Source organism: Crocodylus porosus, unplaced genomic scaffold (assembly GCF_001723895.1).
Source record: "Crocodylus porosus isolate Cpor-Errol unplaced genomic scaffold, CroPor_comp1, whole genome shotgun sequence".
NCBI lineage: Eukaryota > Metazoa > Chordata > Crocodylia > Crocodylidae > Crocodylus > Crocodylus porosus.
In genome coordinates this window covers 1190447-1218169 of record NW_017728886.1, presented here as the reverse complement: position 1 = coordinate 1218169, position 27723 = coordinate 1190447, and the positions used below count along the sequence as shown (strand labels likewise).

The 27723-nt window shown below is 50.1% G+C and overlaps 1 protein-coding gene across 2 annotated transcripts in view; it reads right to left on the bottom strand.

The window, feature by feature from the left end:
* The window catches only part of SCAP (SREBF chaperone), an 86090-nt gene that overhangs the window by 16015 nt on the left and 42352 nt on the right, over positions 1 to 27723 (bottom strand). For both annotated transcript variants that reach the window (XM_019529049.1, XM_019529057.1), the window contains exons 3-10: positions 21230 to 21359; positions 19394 to 19551; positions 13699 to 13919; positions 12242 to 12347; positions 10148 to 10320; positions 9358 to 9484; positions 2615 to 2727; positions 1499 to 1593 (exon numbers count right to left, since the gene is read on the bottom strand). In XM_019529049.1, coding sequence (XP_019384594.1) covers positions 1499 to 1593; positions 2615 to 2727; positions 9358 to 9484; positions 10148 to 10320; positions 12242 to 12347; positions 13699 to 13919; positions 19394 to 19551; positions 21230 to 21359 — 1123 coding nt within the window. The remainder of the gene's footprint in view (positions 1 to 1498; positions 1594 to 2614; positions 2728 to 9357; positions 9485 to 10147; positions 10321 to 12241; positions 12348 to 13698; positions 13920 to 19393; positions 19552 to 21229; positions 21360 to 27723) is intronic.

Below are 27723 nucleotides of genomic sequence, written 5' to 3'. Positions count from 1 at the left end.
AGCATGGGAAGACAATCCAAGACAGCTCCTTTGCACTGGCTCTCATGCAGGTGTCTATTCTGCACCGAGAGGCCTTGCCTAGCTCACTCTGGAAGTGGCTTAAGCCAACCCACACAAAGCCACTCAGGGCAGGGGCAGAAGAAACACGTACACTGGTGTATTTGGCAATAATAAGCAATTCACCAGCATAAAGAGGCAGTGGACAGATAACCCAGTCTGCCAAACTGGGGTGACTTCAACCAATCCAGTGGAAAACTGTCCCTGATAAAATGAGGGGTAAAATTCCTGCAGTGTTAAGCTACAGCGGTGTAATGATGGCCTGTCTGTGCTGCATCCAACCTGGGGTAGCCAACCGCTAAAGACAAAGAGGCTACTCCCTGCCCTTCTACCAGGGAGCAGCAAGCCACAGCAGGAGTCAGTGCATGACAGCTGCACATCTGTTTGTTACTGATCCTGGTATCACATTTATATCGGCATCTAAAGCCAATGTACATCACGCCAGGGTGCGAGTTCATCTGCCTATGCCCTCAGCATGGGGTAGGGGTGGAATCACTATTGTGCTTTCAATTCATGCCATTTTGCAATAGATTCTTGATGAGCCCTGAACTCTATGCGAATAGATGAGCCCTGAAATCTATGGGTTATTGGATTGGAGGGAATTAAAGTGCCCAGCTTTTGTAACACAAAAATGTGTCACTGGCTGTGAACAGCCTGAGGGTCGCAGGCTGCAGCCAGGCAAAGTGGAGCATGTCACAAGGGAGGAGACGGGGCTGCGGGGCACTCTGCATACGAGAGGATGTTGGCTGGAAGGCTCCAGTGGTGGGTAATGAAGCAGGAATCATGCCAGTTCCTCGGGGGTGACTGGCCTGTCCTTCTAGAGCAAGAAACTGGAAGGACAGGAGAAATAATAACCAATTTGTGCCCTAGGTCCTGTTTCCATCACTCAGCCCTGCTCACAAGCTGTTTCCACACACTGATTGGGAGGGACTGAGGGACTGGTGAGACATGCTGCATCACTCCACCACATATGCTGTGCAGAGATTGAGGGAGGTCTCAGCTAAGCAGGGCGAGAGTGAGGACAGCAAGGAGGATAGCAGCTGGCTGCAAATGCAGCAGGCCTCAATTTACATCTCCTGCCTGCAGAGACCGCTAGCACAGCACCAGGACGCTGGTTCCATGCCGATTCAGACCCTCCTCACAAGTGGTGCCGGGAGCCTTGGTGTTTGCAAAGCACTGTGAGAAACCCAGAGAGAAGGCAGCAGAGAAATGAAGTGTTACGAATTCTCCTGCAATTTGCATGGAGTGTCTGATACTTTACTCCCTCTCCTCGTGCAGTGGGAGATGTCACAACACACGGCCAAACAACTGCTGGGCTTCAAGAGCTGGCAGCAATTCCAATGGGAGGGAAGAGACTTTTGAGGACTGAATGGTCACAGGTGAGCTTACAAGCTTCTGTCCACAACCTCCTTAAGCCCTGACACTGAACAGCTGCACGCACCTGGATAGCTGGGACCAGCGTGAAATAGCCAATCAAGATGATCCCAAGCTCCGTGGCCATGTTCTTCATAATAGACCAGCTCTCGTTGCTCAAGCCTGGAGAAAGAAAACATGCAGTCAAGTACAAGGAAGAAACAGTGCTCACTACTCGCTGGAACAGGGAATGGGCACTCAGGGCTCCTGGGTTCTATTTCTGCCCCTGTATGCCACCTAGGAGAAGGCTCTGGGCCTTAGTCATGCTACCTGTGAAATGGGGATTATTCTGAGACTCAGAAGGCAGCAGAGAAGCATTATTTTTCCCTGAGGTCAAAACAAAAAAGTCTCCTTTTCTTCTTCTTTCTGAAGGAAGCAGATTGCCGTTGCTTTCCTGTGTTAACACACAGATCTGATCTGCACAGACTGTCTCATCCAGCAAAGCTCCACGTTGATCCAAGCAGCTGGAGGACACTGCGTGGGATCTAGGAAGATGGTGCCTAGGACTGGAAGGGACCTTCTGGCCCAGCCACTTAGTCTCTGCTGTCACAGACACCAGTACCACATAGCTCCATTTGTAGCAATCTCCACCTTAAAGCGGGTTAGGTTCCTCGCCCCCACTATTCCTGCTGGAAGGCTGCTTCAGCCCCCCAGTCCTCTGATGACCAGAGACCTTTTAATTTCCAGACTGAGTTCATTTCTACATCCCCACAAGGTCTCCCTGGGGAACACCGGCCTATTAAAGACATGGAGTCTGTCACACAAACCATGGGACTGCATCTACCTTGGAGGCAGCACACTGGCTGTCTCTGCTCCGAGTGGACACGGCACCGTAGACCAACGTTAAGAAATGCCAGGGCTTCCCTTTTGCTGGTGATCACTCCGTATTAGCTTACCTAGCGTGCACAAGCCAGGGCCACGTCTGGGAACCCTAGTGACCAGGGGCCACATTTATGGGCTTTCGCTAGCTCTCGGCAGAAGCTGCAGTCACTATTAAAGACAGTCAATACGATTCCCAGCTCCAAATGCGGTCCTGTTTTCTCCCTTCTCAGACTACGTGTGACATTCCTTCCCGGCCCCCAGTCCCAGGATACCCTCCTTCAGACCGAAAGCGAACTTCCTCCTTCCCAGAGCTGTCAAATACCTTGCGCGATCCTCAGCTTCACTTCCAGGTCAACCGGTGTGGAGACAACCGACTTGGTGAGAACCAGGACATTCTCCAGCCCGATCACCACCACCAGGTACGGAAAAATCTCCCTGGGGGAATGTGAACAGAAGGGAGCAGAGAGTGATGAACAGAGCTGAGAAATGAGGCAGGAGCATGGATTAAGTGACAACCAAGGCCCAAAGGACTTTGTTCAGGCCTGAGTAACGTCCTCCCTCAGACAATGCTAGTCTGGGAGCAGGAGAGAGGCGCTGACATTTTGTGTTTGCTGGCGAACTGGCCATTGAATGCTGTCCTTAACTCACACTGCGAGTGCTCCAAGGACTTGCCCTCCTGTGTGTGTTTGTACAGCGCATAACACCGCAGGGCCTGGATCCAAGGTCAGAGCTTTAAGCACTGCTGCAATGCAGTTAATGATAAACGGTCAGGGTCGCAGCCAGGCATCAGCATTACACCCCCTGCCGAGTCACAGGAGGTCCTCACATCTGGCTAGCCAAGCCATGTCAAAGCTTCTCAGGGAGAGGAGCAGGGCAGGGCTGTGGGGCTGGGTGAGATGCCTGGGGGGTGGGTTGCAAACTCACCAACAAGAGTACCAAGCTCCCCGCAAGGTGCAGATGCAGCTCCTGAATGGAGCAGGAACCCTTGTGTCCACAAACCAGCGCAACCCCACGCAGGCTGGGCCAAAGTCAAAGCCCTACTGTACAATGTCTAACCCACAGCTTCCCTCTGCTGAAGGAAAGCCCCGCAGCCTGGGTGATGATCCTCCACCCTGTTAAGGCAGCGGGGATCAGCCATTCGGATATCCCCATTCAGCCACCCAACTGCTCCCAGGACCCCAGGCAGCCTCCACAGAGGCATCCCTGCAGTGTGCAGCAGAGATGTAACCTGAACACGATTACAGCAGACCTGCCAGAGAAGACTCTCATCCAAGGCTTAAAAAGATGCTTCCAATGGTGATTTGTCCTTTGAAACGTGGCACATGGCAAAATAAGCCCCTGTCCCAGGTCACTGTGGGGCTCTATTCAGCCCTCCTGCCTCCCCTGAAAAACCACCTGCTGTGCTCCCTGCTGCTCACACCAGCCCAGGAAAGATTAATTCAGATGCCACCATCTTGTCCATGGCACAGAAGTGAATGGCCACACTGCAAGCACCGATGGGACCGAGAGGACACAGCAGGAGAAAGCTGAGAAGGAAACTCAGTTCCTTGGCAAACCAGCCTTGGGCACAACAGTGAGACAGCAGTGCTGCACCCAAATTAACCTTCTCTGCTTGCTGCACGGCCGGTCCCCATGCTGAGCCCTATACCCACACGGGCCTCAGTAATGCACAAGGATTTGGCAGCCAGTACACATATACAAGTGAAAGCAGAAGAGATGTCTCCTGCCACCGTCCTGTCTCTTGCAAGCTCAGACATTGCTGCTAAGAACACGATCTGCTCAGGGCTCCTGCTAACTCAGCCCTTTCGCTCCGATCGATTCGTTAAACAAGGTGAAGCGGCTGCTGCTCTCTTGGAAAATAAGAGGCAGAACTCAACCTGTGCCCTGGGCTCCCCTGCGCTGGTGGCTCCCATGACCTGCTGCAGGTGGGAGGAGGCTCTCGCTGAGCAGCCGGCTGGCCAATGAACTCTGCAAGGGGAAAAGGGCGCAGCTCTCAGACCAGCACAGGCACAGAGCAGGGCAGAGCAATGCACACGCTGGCCCATCTGCTAGGCAAAGGTCAGCAAGGGGGGGATGCACTGGCTAACGTGTTCTCCTGTGCTGCCTGTGAGGTGAAGGCCACTCTTTCCAGTTCCCCTACATTATGACACAAGTTTCCAGAGCTTTGCTGGGTGCCCCAAGGGGCTGGGAAGACATTTGTTGCTACAGGTGTCAGGGGTTTTTATTCACCTCTCTCAGAGCCAAAGCTTGGGATAGTGACTGGGCTGTGCCAATGCTCCTGCAGGGACCTAAAGTCAGAGATTCCTGGCTAGAGGGTCTTGTCCCTCTACCCAGGGTCAGACCAATACCCTGTGGTCAAACTGGTACCGACTGAGGGGCTTTGCCTTCCTCTGTAGTGGGGGCATGGCTGGGATGTCTCAAATGTATTTTTAACAAACTCCTTCCTGTGCTTGCAGTGGCAGGACACTGGCAGGGCCCTGCTTTGCCCGTGGTAAGCTAACACACATTTCTGATGTATCGGGCGTTGTGCCTGGTAGTTGTGCCTGTCAGATTATTTCCAAGTTTTTAAGAGCAGGCCAGGTAAACACTTGTCTGGGATGTTTCAGACAGGACTGATCCTGCCCAGAGCGGGTGCCTGACTTCCTGTGGGCCCTGCCAGCCTGACTCTTCTATGCTTCCCAGGTGGGGCGGGGAAAGGTGGTATGTAACAGATTTCTACTAGGGAGCTCTACCCTCCTCCACAGATTAGCTGTCCAGACCAGCCGTGCTCCAGAGAAAAACCCTGCTCGGTCATCTCCCCTCTCAGTGCAGAGCCAAAGTCACTTTGCTGGACCTACATTCTGGAGACGGGCCCCTCGGCTACCAGGGCACCTTGGCACTGCGGCCCGGTGGCGTCTTTGTTCAGAATTAAACAACGCAGGGGTTTCACTGCTCTAATAAAGAGAATGAAGAATGGACTCGGCTCCTGTGCTGTTTAGCTCTGTACCAAGCTCTATTCCCTTTACAAAGAACTTCACTTAGGCACAAACCTGGCAGGGGCATCATTCACTTAGCTGCATACCTCAATGCCAGCCCCAGTGTGTTGCCTTACACTGTAACAATCCTTGGTTATAGGCACACGAGTTAAATGCACACACTGCTTCCCTGCGTGGCAGCTGTCAAAAGGCTGCAGTTAGAAGGCTTGAGAAAGACGGGAGGAAGTTGGCTTCAGTCCATGCTCTACCACAGCACGAAAGGGCTGTGTATTTAAAGAGCAGTGTCTGCAAGGAGTTTGGCTAAGCTCGTGGGCAGTCCTGCGACCATGTACTCACAGCGAGTAAGGATGCTGTACTCCCTGCACTCTCCATCTCTCAAGATGCTGCAGAACTTTCTACCGACAGCACATTATTATGGCACAGAAGCCATCAAGGAGAAGCTGAGGGGCAGCTGGGCCTCTGATCATGTGAAAGATGATGGGACTGCGAGAAAGCACATCAGCTCGCTGCTTTTTCCTAAACCAATTAAATGGTTAATACTGGCAATACTGTAGTATCTTTAGGCCCCAGAGATAACAGTTCTTAGACCCACTGCTCAAAGCTGCCAGATTTCAGTTTTTGCATGTTTCTACGTTGATCTTCATGACTCTGAGGGCCAGGCAGAGCTTTTGGTAACTAAAGCTGTGTCTCTAAAGTATTGTCCGTGGACGGGGGTGGAAACGATGGCAAATTCCATGACTGAAGAACCACGAGCTACGTGCAGCTTTGCAAGTAACTAAAGGAGTGGGGACAGGGCTGATTAGCTTCTCTGTTTAATGTGCCTAAGGAAAAGGAACCTGAGCTGCCACAGATCCATAAAATACCATTCCCCAGAGCTCCCTGACCAGTTTTCTCCGGATGCCCTGGGGAATTATAGACCCCTATCTCTTTTAGAAGTCTGCCAGCGTGCCACCTCAGCCGGTCCTCTGAACAGATCTCATGAACTAACCACTGCTTACACTGGGACAGGAGACAGCTCTCCAGAAAGAAAAACTACAGAAAAACCCAGAGTTTAGCAGGGGATACTTCTCATTCCTCCAGATGCTGAGGAATGAGAAGATCTTGCCCCAGTGTGACAGGTGCTTCCTTTTCGGGTGGGACATTAATCTGGACTCCTACCCACAGGTGATTGCCATTAAACACTCCCTGGCATTTTTCTCAGCAGATGTGCCAGCCTCGTGGCTGGCAATTACACTACAGACTTCAATCCTCCCGCAGGTTTAACTGACTACAGTGCTCACTTCATTTTTTGCCAAAGCTGCGGTGTAGCAAGTGAAATAAATGCACACACACAAACAGCCTACAGGCACAGCGTCCACCCCCAGGCTTCCCAGACCCAGAGAGCATGCTCTGCTCTAGTTATCAAAGGTGCTTCCATGAAGCAAGCTCATTTCCATTTTCCTGCATGATCCTTTCAGACAGGTCTGTACGTGAGAAAAGCATTTTGGGCTCCCCTGGGATGGAAGGCATGAAGGAGAGAGTGAGTGAGACAGAAGACAGATGTCGGCAGAGCAGGCAAAGAAAAATCCAGCCTGGCTCAGAAGTGCACCTGCTGATGCCCTGTACACTGGCTTCCAGATAAGCTGGGCAGAAATCTTCAGAGGGCATCAGAGGGAGAGGAGATAAGAAAGACAAAACCATAAACTCTCACATCAGCCACATCCTACTTAACCAGTGGCTCCTGTTGCTGCAGAAGGTAACTAATGGAGATGCAGGACAGCTCCAGGCACAGAGATTAAACAGGTCACTAACTGTTAATACTGTAAATAACTAATAATTTAAAATCCAAGGAGACATCCGTTTCTCTTGAATGATGGAAAAACAGGGTTAGCAGGTAGTCCAACCCCCTGCTCAACACAGGATCATCCCGTGTAAATGAAAAGGAGATGCGTACGTGCTCCCCAAACACAAGCTGCTTGCCATCTATTAACAAGGCATAGAAACCCAAGCTCCCCAGTCCCCAGCAGTGGAGAGTCAGACTGCACAGGGCACTGCTGCCACACAGCACCTCTGAGGAGTATGAACAGGACTGAGAAATGGGGGAGGCTCTGCCATGCCTGTCTACGGAAACACTGACATGGAGCTCATCGCTCCAGGTCAGAAGGCGCAGTGTTAAAGCCTGACCTCACACCTGATAAAGCCAGTGGAAATACTCCCATTGACTTAGGTGGACCTGAATCAAGTGGAGGGGAACAGTGCTTCTCCAACCTCAGGTCTTTTGTTAAAAGAGTCATTTACTGGTTGATCCAATACATTCAGAGAGATGCCCAGTAATTACAGCAGAGCTCTACCAGCTTCTCTTCTCAGCCCTCCCACTGACTCTTTCTGGGCCTTAGCCTTCTCATCTGTAAAATGGGGACAATGCTGCTGCTTCTTACAGTTACTCTACTTCATTAATAGTCACAATGTGCTCTAAGATCCTCAGATGAAATTTGCCACTGAGGAGTAAAGGGCTACATGGGCTGCTGTAGATATTCCTGGGGTTTATATCATGATCTCAAAACAGCACCTTGGTACCTTACAAAATCCGTGAGAGAGAGATGCTGATAAATAAATACAGGCCCTGCAAAAACACTCCTTTGCAGCCACCCTGCTGCAGAAATAGGCCAGGGTCACATGGAAGCTAAACCAAATGGGCAGGTCTGGTACTTTCTGAAGCTCTGGTAGATGGCCACTGGGTACAGAGGTGCCTGAGAAGACCATGCCACCCATCCTGGAAAGTTCAATACCAGGTAATGGGAGGAAAGGTGCTCTGGGGAGAATCAAAAAAGGCTACAGTGAAAGAGCTGCTGTGGGTAACTGAGTCCCACTCCATTCCTGTGGGCATCTCCCAGGTCTGCTGGTATCATTTCCATCACACCCAGAGAACCCCAAATCTGTCTGCTCTTGACACAGCCTCACCTCTGACAAGTGCTAAAAGACCAGTGCTTCAGCGTGTGAGGAAGTGAAGACACAGCCGAGCACCGTTCAGGTCCTGAGAAGTCACAGCAGCTCAGTATCTCTTCTAGTGACTATACACACATGGGGAGGACCAGAAGGAAGAGTGGGAATCTCAGCGATGAGAATACGTACCCCTTTACCACCCCTTGGGTATGGCAAGAGGAAGGAACTCCCCTGCCGACAGACCACTGCTATTGCCAGCTCTGAGAAAACAACATGCAAATGTGTCCATCTCCATCCAAGAAGATTTCATGGGCCTCTAGCAAGCGGTGTGTGTCAGGAGCCAGCAATGCAATGTACCCCTTCATCTCCAGATGAACCGGAGATCACAGCCACCTGGGGAGTCAGGATGCAACTCCAGGTGCTCTAGCATGACCTTCCCCACAGAGACGTCAGAGAACAGGCCACTGCTGACAAGGGTGTTACAACCCAGAGATGAGTTTCTGAGCAAATGCTTCGACACCGCTTCTCTACGGAGCACCTCTCTATCTTGGTAGACATACAGCCCCCATCCCTGCAGCAGACAGGTCTCCCACATAATTAAATACGTAATTTTCAAAGCAAGTTCCAACCCTGCCAAGAAGCTGCCTATGGGCAGCCAAAGCCAATGAGACTCCTCATGGAAGCGGCTTTTGGGGTCCGCTGCTCCCAGCTTCCCACACCTCAGTGGGCCAAGCACAGTGAATCCAAGAGCCAAAGCCTCCTGCCAGGGCCAACTGCTTGAGTCAGGGAAGGTATACCTTCCTACCCTGGCATGCCAATCACAAACCCTAAGGAGGTAGGGACAAGGGGAAAAGGTGTGTAGCTGCCAGACTGCTGGTGTTGGCAGATAAAAGGCTGTCACACTGAACTGTCAGCAGAACTGGAACAACGGCTGTGCAGAGAAATGCCCTGAGCAGGCATGGAGCCCAGGCAGATCTGCTGGTGTTAGAGCAGGCATGGGTCCTGAGCTCAGCATGGGGGTGGGTTGGTCTGGGCGACAGGATGTGGGGTGATTAGGAGAAGGCTTGGTTACAGAAACAAGGGACTATGCTGCTGTTTTCTGGATAGACTCAGGGCTCAGCTCCCCTTACCCCTTCCTTTAGCAGGAGCTTTGGCTGTAGATACATACCCTCCGTTGAGTGTTGGCGTCAGGCCAAAGAGAGTGCACAGCCCCACGGACATGAGCAGAGAGCTGAGCACTGTCACAACCGCTGCTAGTGCCAAGCCCCATTTTGATTTCACCATGTCGATCTTTCCTGCAAGAGAGAGCACAAGGCCCTGAAACCAGTGAGCAAAAATGGGCAGCAGGAAGGGATCCCTGGGGTCACCTCCTACAGCATGGAGCCTGCTAGCCCGAGGCCCAGTGGTGTAAGACCCGTATCCCAGCCTCAGGCTCTAAGTGGCTGCTGACACGGCAGCGCAGTACCACAGGACACAAGATAGATGTTTGGATGGCCCAGAGAACTTTATCCCAACTACCATAATGACCAGGCCACATTTGGAAGGACCTCTGAAAGTAGCCTCAGCTCACTGGTAAGTTCTGACACCACAAACCCAAAACGTGCATGAGACCTGAGACTTTCCAAACTGCTGACAGGTCTCCCCAGAGAAATGGAGGAAGAGCTGATATACTGGGACGTGTCAAACAACAAAGCAGAGTCCCGTATGCTAAGCCATAGAGAACCGTTATGCCTAGACTGAGGAAATGGCTTACTGGGCCTTTCCCTCTCTGGGTCCAAGTACTGCATCTCAGTTGGATTTCAGCTTCACTGGCTTGCAGGGCTGATAGGAAACAGCAGCACCACAGGCCTGGCTCTGCCCCCTCTAACACACAGGGCGTATTCTACCCTTGCCAGCCTCTCTGCTGGAAAGCACAACAACAGGACACTAGCCTGACCTCCCTCCCTCCCAGGACCTACGCGTGGAGAAGTAGATGTAGGCGAAGAGGATGATGTAGGTGGTGACCAAGGGGATCAGCTCGGCGACGCCAATCTCTTCCTTGAAGTGGACATGGACGATGTTCTCCTCCCGCAGGGTGCAGTTGGGGCTGGGGTGCAGCAGCTTGAGCCGGGACCGGAGGCTGGTGAGGAACCTAACAAAGGAGAAAAGTAGAAGGACTGGATACTTGCTCAGTGCTGTGCCCCTGGGGAGGATGGGGGAGAACAGTGGCTACGGGCCAGCTGGTAAAGCAGCCCTACAGACCTATACACTACTCCAGGGATTCTCAACCATGGTGCTGGTGCACCCTGGGGTGCTGTGAGATCCTTCTAAGGGTGCCACATAACTTTAGCACCATTCGGTGTGCAAACACTCTACACAATTCACACAACAAAGCTTTCACATCAAAGTTTTCACACAGGAATACAGAGAGTCAAAGCCATTCTGTCCTGTTGTGGGCTTGCTGCGTTCTCTGCAACACAGAATTGCTCTGGTATTCTTCCATAGTCAAAAACCAAGTGAAAGCTGAGAGCCGGCATTTTCTGAGCTGGGCCCTGAGTCTAATGAGGTTGAGGACACAGTGCCTCCCTCCATAGCTAGGCTCCTGCCCAGGCCCAAATGCCAGGTCTGGGTGTCTCCTTCCTACCTCCTGCAGCACTGAGGTGCTGTGACAGCCTTGCAAGATCTACATCGCCACCAAGCAGGATTCAAGGAGGGGCGCTGTGCAGGAACGAGCATCATTTGTTCCACGCATGCAGAGCCGTGTCTGGAGAGGTTTAGGTAGCGGTAGGCCCCTTGTGGTCACTGTTGCAGAGTTTACGTAAGTGGCACTGATGAGTGGCGCTGACTGACCATCCTGGACATGGAAGCCTCCCCCCGGTGTACCAATGTGCCAGCCATTCCCTGGGAGAACCACCCGTAGGGCAGAGAGGAGCATATAGAATGGGAAACTCCCTTCTTGAGAGCACGAGGCAGAAAGGGATCTGGGAGTCATTACTGACTCCAAGATGAACAGGGGCCGACAACGCGAGGTCACAGGTGGCAGAGCTAACCGGACCTTGTTGTGCATCCACAGATGCATCTCAGGTAGAGCCAGGGAGGTGATCCTCCCCCTCTACACGATACTGGTCAGGCCGCAGCGGGAGTACTGCATCCAGGTCTGGGCGCCGCACTTCAGGAGGGATGTGGACAACATGGAGAGGGTCCAGAGGAGGCCACCCGTATGATCCGGGGACAGCAGGACAGACCCTACAATGAGAGACTGGGGGACCTAAACCTGTTCAGCCTTCACAAGAGGCTGAGGGGGGGACCTTGTGACTGTCTATAAACTCACTAGGGGGGACCAGAAAGGCTTGGGGGAGACACAGTTTCCCCTCGCACCCCCTGGCATGACAAGGAATAATGGGCACAAATTATTGGAGAGGAGGTTTAGATTAGACATCCACAAGAATTACTTCACAGTTAGGGCAGCTAGGAGCTGGAACCAACTTCCAAGGGAAGTGGTGCTGGCTCCTACCCTGGGGGGCTTTAAGAAGAGGCTTGAAGCCTACCTGGCTGGACTCATTTGAGTCCAGTTTTTTCTTCCACCCAGGCGGGGGTCAGACTTGAAGATCTACAAGGTCCCTTTGACCCAACTTCTATGATTCTATGATTCATCCTCCAGCTCACTCAGTCCCTGCTTTCTCTGCTGGGGTTGCCATCAAGGGGATCAGTTAGTGCCTAGTGTGATGGGTCTTACTGGGAGGCAGAAATCCAGTGCCTAGAAACTGGACTGAACCAAACCGACTTCCCAGAGGCCAACTGGCAGCATCACGAAGGCAATGGCTGGCAGCTGTGGCTCCTAGGTGGGCCATGTTAAGATCAAGTGTCCAATGAAAGTGTGGATTCTACCCTGTGCTTTAATCCCACTCCCATCTCGGGACCTCCAAGTGCTCTACAGCTCTGCCTAAAACCCTGACAGGATACAGAAAGAGAACAAGCCAATTAGCACAAACAGCAAACTTGCCAAGATCTGAATAAGCAAGCCCTGCAGCAAAATGGCCTAACATGGGAGCAGCCCAGGCCAAGCTCCTTACCTGGCATCATACCGCTGGAGACCCAGTGTGACAGTGTAGGACACCACCCGCTTCCGATTGTACAAGTTCACCCCGCTGTATTTCCCCGGGAGTCCGAAAAGCAGATCTGCCAACACACACCATGAGAAAACACCATGAGACTGGGCTAAGACCTGTGTGGGTAAGAGGCCTGAACAGATATGAGATCCCATTACCAAGGACGCTGGAGGACATGTCCTTTCTTGTGGGACTGCAGGGCCCTCACAGAGCAGGTATGTCTTTGGTCTTTGAACACCCACCCAAGCACTGACACGCAGCCCAGAGGTGACGGATATGGGGTGTGCTCTAGCAGGACTCAACTTGCCCTGCTAGGGACACTTGGGCTAAAAACAGATGTCAGGTTTATCTCAGGTCTGATTGTCCTGGGCTTTGACTAGCAACAAAACAGGCGCAGGGACAATCATTTATACACACAGCTTGAATGGCAATTAACTCAAATCAGCAATTGTCCTGGGAGAAAGTGTTACCTTGGGTACTTCACAGGTCCTTACAGTGGGAGAATGGGAACCTGTAGGATCCCATAGGACTTTAGGATAAAAGTGTTTGTTCCAAGAGAAATCCAAGACCTGCTTTTATCCTTAGATCATGACACCTCGTTTCTCTGCTTCAACTAAGGCACGCACCCAGCTCTAAAAGAACACCACTCCAGAGGACTCCATCTTTTGTGTGTTTATGAGGAACCTGCGCTCCCAGGGGAAAAGGCCATGTCCTCCTTCGATGTGCTGTCATTGCTGAACACGTTCCGGGTGCTCAACACAACCAGCTGTTTAGTGACAGAGGGTTAGGGTTACAAGGCCTCCTTTCAGGCAGTCAGAAGGAAAGCTTCCTGGCCTCACCAGCATCCCTCTAGACAGGAGGGAGTAAATACTCCTCTGGCGTCCTGGAACCGCTGAACGGTGAGACTTCAGCCTCAGATTGATTTGCGTAATGAAAAGAGCAGAGACACTTTTATCCCTGCAGCATCCCAGCCTGAGATAAGCCCCCTGGGTGAACAGCAGCAATAACCAGCAGAGGTGCAGTATGGAACACAATGAATGTTCGCTCATCAATGGTAACAACACACTCTGGGCAGCTCAGCCACTGCTCTTCGGAGAGAAGAGACTGGGTGAGAGATGCAAGCAAACAGAGTAATAAAGACCATGGGGTTAGCTAGAGTTGCCTGCTATGTGCAAACAGCCTGCAGGTCTGTAAGGAGGGACAGGGAGGGGTTAGGTCATCCGCATTGCACCTAGAAGGCTGCGTCCATACACAGATGTAAACCCACAGATGAACCAAGCTGGGTGGCCTCATCCCAGAGCTCCTGTGAGGTAAAAAACCTACTACTCAACTGAGCATTACTGGCCTTCGGAGGTGCATTAAGGACAGCAGGGCAGGATGGAGGTAGCCACCCCAGTGTCTTGGTAGCTATGGTCTCTCACCTTTGAGGGTCGCTGACATCTGCAGTGTCTTTGGTTCATGCTGGTGGATAGTTTTGATGATATCTGGGTCAGAGTTGAAGCGCTCGCGGTCGTTCTGCCAGAAGTTCCCCGGGGACAGCTGGAGGCAGCCATGCTCCGGCAGCAGGTTGCGCAGCTTCTTCAAACTGGGCAGGAGGTCTGTCACCTGCAGGCAAACTTCCTCCAAGCTTCTGGTCCCAGAACTGAAAGACAGGCCCAGGCCACACAAGGAGCAGCGCGGGCAAACAACTCGTGTCAGAAAGACAAAGCTGTTTAGCAGGGTGCACCCAGGACGCCTCTTATTACTGCTCCCGTTCTTTATTATGACAGTGCCCGGGAGCTGTAGTCCTGGAGAAGGCCTCCAACCTACTATGGACTCTTGCCTTCCACCCAACAGGAGACTTTACCACACCTTCCACTCTCCTGTGAAATATGAATTTTCATTTCTACCAAAGAGAACTTCTACAATCTTTGCAATCTTCTATGCCTGATGAAGGGTGCCTGTGCCCAAAAGCATGCAGATATATATATATATATTTTTTGCAACTATCTAGTCGGTCTAATAAAAGATATCACCTCTGGCACAAGTTCTGATTCCTTTTGCCTCTAGACCAATACGGCTACAACCTGGATACCCGACTTCCACCCTGCACTCAACACATGTGGGCATACTGTTTTAAAGTGTGTGCCTGCCTGAGTTACTTCCATTTCTAAAGCCAAAAGTTATGCTGATTTTCAGAGGTGCTGGCCACTGAAGTTCCCACTGGGTGAAATTAATGTGATGCAATAAACTCCAGAGCATATTGTACCGGAGTTTATTGCTCCCAGGTGCCACATTTACATGTGCACCTGGGACCACAGCATATAGATCTGTGTTAGAGCAGCCCTGGCTGGAGGGGAGGTGGCGGGGTGGGGGGAAGGGGGGCAGGTGTCAGTCTACCACCCCGGGGCTTCTCCAACCTAGCTCAACATGCTGAAGGGCTGGCTGGGGAACATGGGTGCTCCAGTGCAGGGCTAAAGCACCCTCGTGCCCCAGCCAGCCGCATCAGCGTCTATACATGCACTGCTGTGCAAAAAAAGAACGGTGCCATAGGATAGTACTTGAGTTTATAAGTACTAATCTACAACAGAGTTAATTAGTTTCCTGCAGCCTAACATGTGTAGATGGCTAAGACTTTACTGCAGAGATAATTAAGGAGCTCCGCAGTAACTGTCTTGTGTAGAAGCACCCTCTGACTTAAAACACAGGTCATGAAAGGTCAGCACTTTTAAAACAGGACCCAAGAACTGTTACATCTTGTTTTGTATCATGACTGATGGTAGTTTTATGAAGAGGTCAGATTATGGATTTGCACAGGATGGTTTGGACAGGGATGATTCTGCCTCAGGCTGGGGGCTGACTAGATGTTACCACTCGAGGTCTCTTCCAGTCCTACTTCTCTATGACGCTATGATTCTGCATTATGAAGCAGGGAGTCCTTTAGAAAACTTGGGCTTCATCTCTCTGCCTCTCCTTTTCTGTGTTTGCTAAATGCAGTTGCCAATCCAAACCCAACACAGTGTTTAGGGTAATGATCGGTTAAGGGCTGCAGAGGGCTCTAAAACATACCGAGGACACAGCAAGAATGAAACTGTTCAGGCCATGGCATGACCTAATGGAGACACCTCATCACCCCCAGTTCCCACGCAGAGCAGTATGTACTCATGCTCCTTAACAGCAAGTGCAAACCTGCAATCCTCACTCACGAAACACTGTTCACACAAGTAAATGCTGCGGACTCAGGCTCTGGGAAGGCACCCGTCACCTACGTAGCATAGTAAGTGCCTCTCTTCCCAGCTGGCAAAGTGGTGTGCACCTGCCTTTAGTGTCAGGCACACAAAAGTGCCATGTGTTCTACACAATGAGATAAAAACTTGCTCAGCACAAGATTATGTAATCTGCACTAATAAATCAGAGGCCCATGAGACACGATTCGATCTTGGTTTATATAGGCCCTGGGTTGTGCAAGGCCCAGGGACCGCAGGGCATGGGAGTGGCTGCAATTTCCCTTTGGCTGTTCAAGCACAAGGTGTTGCCGAGAAAGAGAACAATGCTTTGGAAGTGGACATAGCCCGGGCAGCCGGCAGGACCCGCCCTAGAACACGTGGCCCACCCCACACCTGTGCCCGATTATTCATTCCACAAAAATCGCCGTGTTTCACCCTCCCGGGTGCACAGGAAACATTCCAACTGGAAACCACAGGCAGGCAAGAGATATAAAGCTTCCTGCCTGAATCAGCAAGGAACGTGAAGCAATAACTCGGGGAAAGGGGAGGATTCTGGTCTTTTCTTGCAGCCAGGCCTCAAATAACTCCAGAATCTAATGCTGACAAAACTGCCTCCTATGTCTTACTGACTCCACGTTAGCAGCTGCTCTAACTCAATGCCCAACATAAGGCACTAACAGCTTTGGCATATACCTATACTTTTCCCTATTAAAAATAAGTGCTCCAGCACATCGCATGTTTTGGAGCGGGCTAAAATAAATGGAATGTGATATCTCAACAAGTACACAATCCAAAGGATATCACACGTACCATGTTGCTGCATTAAACTGTATACCACATGCACCCTTTTCCCAAATATGGCTATTCAAAACTGGAGTGTGTGTTTTAAATAATGAAGCTGATTTCCACACTGGAATGGAGGCACAGGGATGTTGTAATGGATGCTGAGGGCTGTGCTGCTTTTCCAGGCCCGTGCTATATAGTCCAGTTCTCAGTTAAACTCAGCCCAAAGTTGCTGCCAATTCAGCAGCAGCTGTGACAGTTAAAGCTTGAGCTTTGGAGCTGAAAGGAGAGGGCGAGTGACATGGATGCCTGGGACCAATCAGCCATGGTGAGCCCATGTGTGCCTTATCTGAGAGCATGTGAAACAATATGGTGTTCCTTTCAGACTGACTTTGCAAACAGCTAGAAAAAGGAGAACCTTTCTTACCAAGATTAGCTGTAGCTGGCCATGAGAGTACACAGCCCTTCATTTCTAGTTGGCACATGCAGTGGCATTGACCATCAAGGGCATCGCACTGATCAGAGATAACAGAGACACAGGGAGCAGCCTGTTTGTAACTGGTGACTGACGAACGCACAGCATCCCCCAATCGCGATCCATACGGGGAAGATAAAGAGGCAGATGAACTAAAAACAAACATGCACAGCCAGGACATCAGTGCCAAGGCTATTGAGACCTAGTATGGAAGTGTGCCAGCACTAAAGAGACGAATAACTCCTCCGAAAGGATAGTAGGTATAAGCAAGAAGCCTAGAAAGAAATAGAACAAAAGACAGATCAGCAAAGGAAATATATGTGGAAGGTCAGGAGCCCAGGTGGGGCTAAAGCAAGAGCTGCCAAAACCCCAGCTGAGTTTGACCTTGCAAAGGGAATTAAAACAAACAGTGGAAATTTCTTTTGCCATAAAAATCATGGAATAAAGAAAGAAGAAGTGCAGCGAGGATGGAATTGAGACTGAAGAGAAGCTATGTACAGCCAGAAAATCGAATCACTACCTTACCACTCTCTGGCTCAGTTTTCAATGGAGCGATGGCTGCTCAGCTTTGGGACAAAGGCAAGGTGGCTAATAGAAGCGAGGACAAATGAACAAGGAAATCACCACACGTGGGGGAGGCAACATTCAGAGAACGTGATAGGTCCAAGGAGCCAGATAATCTTCATCCAAAGACCTAGCACCTGAACTCGCAAGGCTGGCAGCAATAAGTCTGTCAAGGCAAGTGTGGTATCATTTGCCTGGCAAATAACATATGTTTAAGTGAGGGGGAAAAAAACAATCAGAGCAACTCTAGACCCAACAGCCTGACCTCTGCCGTATGCAAGGTTTTACAACAAACCCAGGAGGAAAGAATACTAAAGACATGGAGGGAAATTGGCAATGGGATAATATGCAACGTAGGTTTATCAACAATGAATGACTTGGGCAAGAGAGTTCTGAAGCCTTTCTTTACAAAATAACTGATTTTCTGGGTAAGCAATAGGCAGTAGAATCAATCTATCTAGACTTCAATAAAGCCTTTAATACAATGCTGCATGATACATTTTTCGTTAAGCTAGGGATTGAGACTCGAGCTATAAGGCAAAAAGGGATGGGCATAGTTCCTCAAGGACTGCTCTTGGGATCTGTCTGATTAAATATTTTCTTTAATGACTTTGGGAACAAAAGTTGAAGTGCGCTAATGAAATTTGCTGATGACACAGGTGGGTGGTATTGTCAACGCACAGGAAACTTGGGATATCATACAGGAAAACTGGATGACCTTGAAAACTGGAGAAACACAAATGGGGTGAAATGATTAGCACAAAGTGCAATGTCATGTTATTAGACACTAAAATTTGTCCCCAGGAGTCTTTCCTGCCCATAGTGGGGTGGTTGGACACAGTGATCTCACAAGGTCCCTTCCAGCCCTAAACTTCTGTGAATCTGTGAATAAACACAATTCCTGTGAGAGACCAGGAACTCATATGTTGGAAACAAGTGAGGAACAGAAAAACATGGGAGTACGGGCTGATCACAGAGTGACCACAAGCCACCAACACAATGCAAGAAAGTAAACGAGTTTCTAGGATGTGGCAGGAGAGGTATTTCCAGCAGAAGTGATGAAACAGGGATGTAGTTGTACACTGCAGTGGCGAGACCTCCTTTGAGATCCTGCTTCCCATGCTGGTCACCCAAGAAGTGAATTCTGTCAGTAAAAGGTGCGGAGAAGAGCCACGAGGGTCATCAAAGAAACAGAGAGCCGACTTCAGGTGGGAAGCCTAAAAGCTTGGCTTGTCCGGCCTAGCCAAACATTGCTCCTTTATAAGTACATCATGGAGGTAAATACCAGAAAGGAAGAAGAGCTATTTAAGCCAATGATGCTCATCCAGGAGGCTGCAGCACCTTAGGGTTCCTTGAGATCTTTTCAAGGGTGCAATGCAATGCTAGCACTATTAGATCCAAACATGAACCACAAGATAAACCCAGAGATTTCAAAAAGGAATCCATGGTGTTAGAAACATGCTGCCCAGGTATGGTCTTTCTGAGTTTTCTGCCACAGAATAATTGCTCTAGTGTTTTTTGTAGTCAAGAAGGAGTGAAAACAAAAAGCGGGCATTTCCTAAGGGGTACCTTGAGTCTAACCAGGGGTGCCTAGACATTCAGGGGTGCTTTGAGTCTAAAAAGGCTGATTTAGGCTACAGGATAATCCTGGCACAAGGACAAATGGGTACACACTAACCACAAATTATGATTTGAGCTGGAAACTTGGAGGTTTCCAACCATGAGAGGTGCTGGGACTGCTGTCTGTGAAAGGGATGATTTCCATGCTTGTTTGTGATGGTAGGGGAACAGGCTCTGTGATCTGGGAAGTCCCTGCCAGCCCTGGGTCCCCAAGGCTGCTACGGGAGGACGTCTGACAGCTTTCTGAATAGGGCTGTGCTGTGGTGGGCAAGGTGTGACGTGTGTGAGTGACGCCTGCCACCTGCCATCAGGTCCAGCTTCATTCTCACATCTCTCATTTCCAGAATCTGAGAATTTCAATCCTGATGGCTGGACCCAGACCCACCGAGCACTAGGTCTGAAGCTGAGCCCTTACAACACTGACAGGCACTTGCACGCTTTCTGCAGACATCCATAAACTGTAACTACCTGTCCCTCAGGGCGTGGTTTCTAATTTCCTCCACAAGCTGGAAGACCCGGGACAGCGGTGAACGAAACACATCAACAGTGAGGAAGTGCTTGTGCCAGGGGGAGACGGTGGCTTTCACGAAGATTTGCTGGATGTAGGCCACGGGAGCACCAACATACTGTGGAAGAAAGCAGAGGGACAATAGGGAATTACCTTCTGGGAACAGCGGCTGGATGTGAAGACTGCAAGGAGCTGGGATAGGCAAGGACCTCCTTAGTAAATGCTAGAGCACTGACTCCTAACCTTTTCTGCAGGCCCCTCCTTTGAAGGACTGATGGACAGGTGACCTCCATCCATAGCTGCTTGTCCTCCTCCCCACCACATCCTTTCTCTCTTCTTGCCTTAATTTCGGGACAGTTTTCTGCCTTTGTAGTTTTTGGCTCCAAGTGCTTTTACCTCTGTCAGGAGTTCTCCACATTCCTCCCACTTGTTTTACTTACTAGAAAGCTACAGGCTGCTTTTGGACGGGCACAGCAGAAGAGATTTTACCAGCCAACAGCCCTGATTATGGGAACTGCTGTGACTGGCTGCACTGTGGCAACTGCAAGAGTGTGGGGGAAAACAGACACGGCTTCAACCAGGACCTCCCTGCTTCTAGAGCACACGAGAAGCAGGAAGATCCTGGTTTTCCAGCAGTTTTGACACACTAGGCAGTCTCTGTTTAAAAGAGGTGTCAGAAAGTAAAGACGGGAGCCATGGGGGTGTGGAGGATGCTAGCAGAGCTATGATATGCAAGAAAAGGTGACTTTTGACTACAGCTACTGACCTTGGTGAAAAGGTCCCAGTCCACTCATGGAAAAGTGAAGATAAACTCTTGCTCGATGCAGTTGGCCATGTGTCTCAAACTTGCACAATCCCAGTCAACACAAGGAACCCAAATTACCTCCCCAGGTCAGTGTGAACCCTGTATTCATGCCTCCTCTCATTAGCACAGCACGCTAGTCATGCTGGGGCAGCCAGCTGGGGCTGGTGGCTGCTTAAAGTCGCATGGAAAATACTTGGTCGTTGGCCTTAAGAAATCAGCTTTCACACTGGCCATGAGACAGACTGGCAACATTGCCAGGAAAAGGCTCCTAGTTGTGATGGAGACGCTCAGCTGCTTTGTGGGGTGGAAGGAGAGCCTACAGAGGGTGAGTTACAAGACTCCAAGAATTAGGAACAGATCGGTTCACCTCCCAGCCACCACCCTGATCCCAGCTCAGGCGGATCACGACCGACAGCCTTTGTGTTCTGGTAGCTGGTCAGCTGCCTACGTCTTGCTAGTTGGTTGGTAGGCCAGGAGCCAGCTCCCAGCCCACAGGCATCCCTATTATCAAGGCCATCAGATAATAAACAAGAAGTGACCCTGCCCTACCCCTTGTCGGTGGGAACTTTAAGCAGCAGCAGCAAGGCGATGGGGCAGAGGAGGAACAGGGTAGCTTCCTCTCCCACAGCCTGTGATGCACCCGTTGGGCTGGTGACATAACACTGCCTCCTGGCCTATCAATCCAGCAGCTGCAACTAAATTCGTTTAAAACAACTGAGGAAAAATTGAGACGAGCAACTGAAGAGACGTCATGCTGGCCAAGGGCTACAATTATCCATTTTCTCCCTGGCAAGCAAACCCTCAACAAACAGCTCCTGACAGCTTTTACCTACTCTGGTTGCCTGGAAACTCAGACTCCTGGTAGGATGTGAGACTCAGGACAGACCATGCGAGGTGCAGAAATCATCAGGTGTGTCACCAGCTCATGGCACAAAGGTGCACAAGGCACTGGAGGTACACACTCATGTACAACACAGTAGTGCAGACTTACCCAATCGGGTCTCTCATTGGGGTCTCCTTGCCGGGGGCTGGGGGCCAAAGAAGGTGGAGCGTAGTCCTTCACAGGGGTACTGTACTCCACAGGTCCTGTTCCAGGTAACGGGAGCTTGAGCAGTGGGTAGCTAAGTCAAAGACACAAACAGGAGGCATTAGACAGCTAGACAAGCCAGGATTTACTACATCTTGCATGCTGGAGTTTGCTGCACCAATGGCCACGCTTGATAGAGACTGGGATGGCTCAAGAGATCTGCAAGTCCAGGTGTCCAGTTTGAATCTGACCCAGAACAAAAGCCACCCCTGTGATAGTCTCTGCCGTGGCTACCAACTCAGACTGCACCTTTCCTATTGCACAGACTTCAGTGCTGACTTCAGTGCTTAGTTGGCTTGCTGAATGGAGACCTCAAAGCCACCAGAGCCCATGCGAGCCTGATTGGCCTCTCACCTTCAAGCTCTCTCCCTCCAAGAGCAGCTGTACAAGGGTGGGCTTTTGGAGGTGGTGGAAGCTATTTTGTGTATCATCTCGAGGGGGGAGGTTCTAGACATTCATGGATTTGCTTTGTAGCCTGGAAGAGAATATTTGAGAGTCTCAGTGGAGAGGGCAGAAAAGTCTGGGATGCAGCATGGCCGAATGGCTGCCAATGACCTGCTGTCACTCCTGATGTCTAAGGTGGACCTAACAGGCTCCATGCCCCATTTTCAGTCCACCCCAACAAACAGCCCTCGCTGTCCGATTCTCTGCATTGAGGTTTGAACAACTTCTGACACTTGTCTCAAACCTCAGGGGTCTGGAAAGCTTTTTTACTGATGGGTTGAGATAAACCAGAACTTAAGAGTCACGTAAACCCCACTGGCATCCTGTTCCCCCGTTGCTGCAATTCCAGGGGAGTGGTAGCAGCAGGTTTGTATTCATAACTCATAATAGTGATTAATGCTTTATACTGTTTGAAAGCCGGGATGGCCAGTTTACAGACAGCATAAAACACTGTTTTTCACACCTAAAGATTCTTCTGGCTGCAGTCACTAAAATCAAGTTAGAGTTGAACTGGGGCAAACACAAGATGATAGTCAGAAAGACATTCGGTCAACAGCCTGGAACCGCCAGGTTTAGACACAAATTAAAAGAGGATTCCTGGCTTTCCAGTGGCATAAATAGTGCTTCTGTAGTCTGCCAGATCACAATGCATCAGCATTACATTTGTCACTGATTCTTCAGTCTAGCAGAGCTTTTTGTTGGCAGCGGTCCCAGGCTAAATATAAAAGCTATGGACCTTGGACCAATGCTACTTTCAGTAATCTATGACACAGCAATCAATGTACTGCCCATTTATTTATTTGGTGATCTGTCAGAGTCTGAAAACCTGTGAGGCTTCTCAGACTCACGTTTCTCCAGGCGTGGAGGAGGCAGGAGAGAGATAAAAGACAAGGTTTCAGAACGAGCAGTGAAGCACAAGGCTATGCAGTTATGTGATGAGACACAGAGCATGGCACATTTGCTGCTTTGGTACTCTCCACATTTTTAATAATTTGACAAAATGCAGCATCTAGGAAAAAAAAAGAGGCTGACTCAAATATCAATATATATGAATGAAGAAGTAAAAACATATCAGAAGGGTGAATTCACAATAAAGGCCATAACTTTGGAGTGGAAATGAAGTCATTTCTCAGGCATGCAATTATCTCTTTCAGCCCTTTTCCTGTATAATAGGTGGTAACTGCCAGTTGCACAAGATCCCGTGAGATTGCAGCCAAGGGGGCATGGTGAGAATTGCTTTGAGACGGGCATGATTCAAACGAAAGATGCTGAAGACAGATAAAGCAGAAGGGCTGAGAGGCCGATTGAGGGAGGATGATTTTATTACTTGGTGCTTTTGGTGCTGAAGCCTGAAGGCATGGGCAAGTCCACAAGTCCAACATGGTCCAGTGTAGCCATGAATTCCTGTGATTCACAGTAACAGCTGACTCGGAGGACATGCTTGCGTAGCCACCTGTGTGGTTTCAAAGCCAGATCGATGTCCTTTCCTAGGGCTTAAGTCATTTATAATGAGATCCATGGCATCAGAAAGACAGAGTGCTAATGAGTAGGCCACTGGGGTATGAATAGCCACATGGCACTGCACGCTTCAGAGCCACTTTCACCGCTGTGGCGGGGGAAGCGCTACTGCTCAGAGCCGTGATCTTGTCAGATACAGCCACCGAACTGTTGACTTCTCCATTGAAACTGGACCCTTCATTTCTGGACCTATGAGCAGAGTACCACTGCGACTGGGACCCCAGTCCCATCGCCTCCACTGGAAAGCAGAGCACGCACGCAGGCCAGCAGGACCCAGCAGGAAACAGCAGTCAAAAGGGTCCTGCTGTGACCCCAGACACCGATAGATGACCTGGCTGTCCTGCCCCAGCCTTTCCCACTCGGCTGGCCAAGCGAAAAGCATCTTACATAGCACAAATCTCTAGCACCAAAATACCGGAGCTAAAGGTGGTCCAGGGGCAGAGTCGAGCATCGAATCATACAAAATGTTTCTATCTTCTGGTCATAGAAGCACGACCAAATCAAGGCCAGCCACACAACTGGAGAGGGGCCTTTAGCTGGTCTAGACAAATGCTGCCCTACGCTCAGCCTCTCTCCACCTGCCTGGCTCGAGGCAATGCCGATGGGAGCCCAGCAGACCGTACAGGCCGGAGAAGTGACGGTTGGCAGCTGGCAGCATTTTCCAGACCCTAACACCTCCCACATCATCAGCTCACTGCTGAATATGTTGATGCACTGATAGACACGGCTGTTTGGGTAAATGTGATACCTTTTATGAGACCACCTAAAACATTAGAAAAATTGTTCTTTGCAAGCTTTTGGGCACAAACACCCTTCACTTTTTGCCCCAAAGTTTGCAAAGAACAATTTTTCCAACTATTTAATTGGTCTCATAAAAGATCTCATGTTTATCCAAAGAACCTCATCTGCCTATGTCCTTAGACCAAGAGGACTACAGCCCACAGCCCTTGATACACTCAGTCACTCATCTCCCAGGGAGAAGAGTGCATCGGGGTGACATGATGCACATTTAAGTTCGTAGAAGCAGGGGAAAGGGGACAGGAGAGAGGCACACAGGAGCTTGGCAGGGATGGAATAGCAGGGGAAGGAGCTTGGCGCAGCAAACTGTGTGATCCTCTAGCCTTGGGTAACCAAGGCAGGTGCAGTCACGGAGGACACAGAGTATGCAGCACTCCTGGCTTAAGGCAGAGGCAGGAGAACTGGATGGTACGCTGAATCCCTGGCACCATGGAGAAGAGTGGAGCCAGAGCTAGGGTGGGGGAAAGCGGGGCACACACAGAGCCCATTGCAGGATGGAGAGGGGGGCTGCAGGGAGTCCCTCGTGTAGCAGTCAGTGGTGCAGGACTCGTGGGAGGGAATGGAGGAATTAAAAAAAGTCCTTGGTGCATAATGACCGTGGCCACAGGGCAGCATACAAAGGTTTGTGGCAGGATCACACAGCACTTCTCCCACAGGCCCGTGCCCACCTCACTCAGAGAGCACATCATTATATCTCCTGGTAGCGTGGGAGTGATGCTGTAGCCAGAGCAAGGGCCAGCAACTTCCTGGTCCCATTTAGAGCTGCGGTGGCATTTGCTGTTCCAGGGCCAGGTGCTCCACCCAGGACCTGCTGTGGCTGGACAGTGGAGAGGAGGGACGGCAGGAAAAGTGGCAGTGGCAGCCGGGCTTAGCACCAGTCCACCTGGTCCACCTCAGAAAACACTGCCAACCCCTGGTCCAGGGACTACGCAAGGATCTGTATCCTGCCATTATCCTTGGGGTTTAACATGCCACGCGAACCCCACAAATTATTTAGCTGCCAGTTATACAAAAATAGGGCTAGCAGGGCCCCTGGGAGGTTGCAGCTAGTCCAGCCCCTGCTCAAGGTGAGATTGTCCCTGTCTAAACCATCCCAAAGTGCTTGTCCAACCTGCTCTTAAACCCCATCATGGATGGAGACTTCTTCCTAGGGAAGCTGCTCTGCTGCTGATCTACCCTAAGAGTTAGAAATGCCTTCTTAATATGCAACCCAAACTTTCTTGTTCCCATTTAAGCCTGTTCCTTCTTGTACTGTCCTGTGTGGACACAGGGAATAGTCCATTGCCATCTTCTTTATAACCACTCAAATATGAGACAGTACCAAATCTATATATATTTAATTGTATATGTTCTATGCATTTGCTCTTCTCTCACTCAAGCTCATGCAGTCATGCTGGTCTCATCATGAACAACTTCAGTGTGAAAAGGCAGAAGAGTTTTTTGTTTTTTTTGTTTTTCAAGTGACCAACAAGAAAGGGGTTAGAGCCAAAATTGTTCTGGATCCTTAACTGGATAAGGAGCTACGTACACACAGTCCTTTGCCAGTGCACAGTGCACACAGAGACTCGGGCTTAAACTCCCTGAGTCACAGCAAGTGCATTAAAACTGAGGTACACAGAAATTAAGGCCAACATCTGCAAAGCACCTGCTGTTTGTCTGCCTCAGTTGCTAGGAGGCAAATGTGCTTTTTCATAGGCACTGCACACTAACCACTCAAAACGAAGGCAGCAAGACCCAGCGAGGGGCCAGCACCCAGAAGAGTTTCACCATTTATTTTGGAAGCTAAATACAGGTTTGAGGTAACGATGTGGGTGTGAACAGTTCCTAGAATCACCAACAAGAGGGCTGGAAGGGACCTCCAGAGGTCATATCTAGTGCATTGCCCTGCTCCAAGCAGGACCAGCCCCAGCTACACCATCCCAGCCAAGGCTTTGTCTACCCAGGTCTTCAAAGCCTCCAAGGATGAAGAATGCACCACCTCTCTGGGGAGCCTGTTCCATTGCTTTCCTACCCTCCTAGCGAGAGAGGTTTTCCTAATATCTAAACTAAAAGTCCCTTGCTGCAGCTTGAGCCCATTGCTCCTTGTCCTGTCATCTGCCCCCACTGAGAACAGTCCAGCGCCATCCTCTTTGCAACCCCCTGCAGGGAGGTGAAGGCTGCTATTCTGCAGACTAAATCAGCCCAGGTCCCTCAGCCTCTCCTCACCAGTCCTGTCCCCCAGCCCCTGAACCATTTTTGCTGCCCTCCACTGGACTCTCTCCAATTTGCAGTTGGGGGGCAGCAAAACTGGACACAGGACTCCAGATGTGGCCTCCCCAGTGCTGAAAGAAGGGAACAATCATTTCCCATGCTATGCTGCACAAGTTGCAAATGTTGGCTTTAAAATTCTTCCATTTAAAAAAAAAAAAAAAGTGAAAAGAAGAGAAATTGCTTATGCCCTTTTGACATCACATTTACCTCCTAGTAACTGAGGCATGTGAACAGCAGTTGCTTTACAGATGCTGGCCTTAATTTCTCTGTAATGAAGGGGAACAGCAAAAACATTACAGTACGTAGCAATGTTGTTGGAAACTAAAATTTGATGGAAAACATCTGAGAAGCTAAGTCACACACAGTAAAACTGAAGAAATTTTATTAACTGTGTTACAGGAGGACTTACGGAGCCCATCAGATGAGAGGTTATTAGGCTTGATGCTATACAAACAATTAAAAAAAATAAGTAAGTCAAACAGTACCATCTTCACAGTGCTTACAGGCTTAAATAAGCAAGGCAGATACAGCAGGCAAACAGTGACTTTAGAGTGGGATATAAAATACAACCAAAGCTAGCAACACTCTTTGTAAGCCCTGGGGCTGCAGAGGCATTTTCAGGTTTGCAGGAGGTTGCCCTCCTCACAGATTTGCAATTCCAACTGAATATCTTGTTTTAAAATAGGTGGATTTCTAATCAGACTTTGCTTCAAATGGACCTGAAACGTCTCCCTCTCTACTCCATCCCCCAGCCATTCCCTTCTCCTCCTCAGCTGTCCGTATACCCCATGCTATTAGTATCATGTGGCTGAAATCGGATCCAGGAGCTTAGTCGCAGGGACTGGAGGTCATCTGTGCAAGTGTCCACGTAACCCTATTACACATCTCCAGGGATTCAGAGCCAGAGGAAAGCGACACAAGCACATTATAGTGTCTGCTCAGATTTGATTCATGCTAAGCTCGTGTGCGCTTGATGGTTTCTTTCTCCTACTAGCAGTCTGTGCTCTGTGGCTGTGCTGCATTCAGCCAGCCTCCTCCCTTGGGTTGTGATGGCTTAATACAGGAAGCTGCAATGGAGCCATGAAGACTTTCCAGGGGGGGTACTTCACAGCTGGAATGACAAGTTGGTCTAATAAGACATCAGATTTACCCAAAGAACCTTGTCTGCTTATGTCCTTAGACCGGCACAGCTACAACCTACACCCCTGAAATGACGAGGGCATTTGTCGAGCCTTCCAACAATGGGTTTGCCCTACACCACTTCGGAGAAGCCCCAGCCATTCCTGCCCTATGGGTCTTTGTGCAGACGTGGAGGGGAATGAAGACAAAAAAATGCCTAAGCACAGATCTGCTGGAAATTGTGACCTGGTTGGCCCAATTATGGCCAT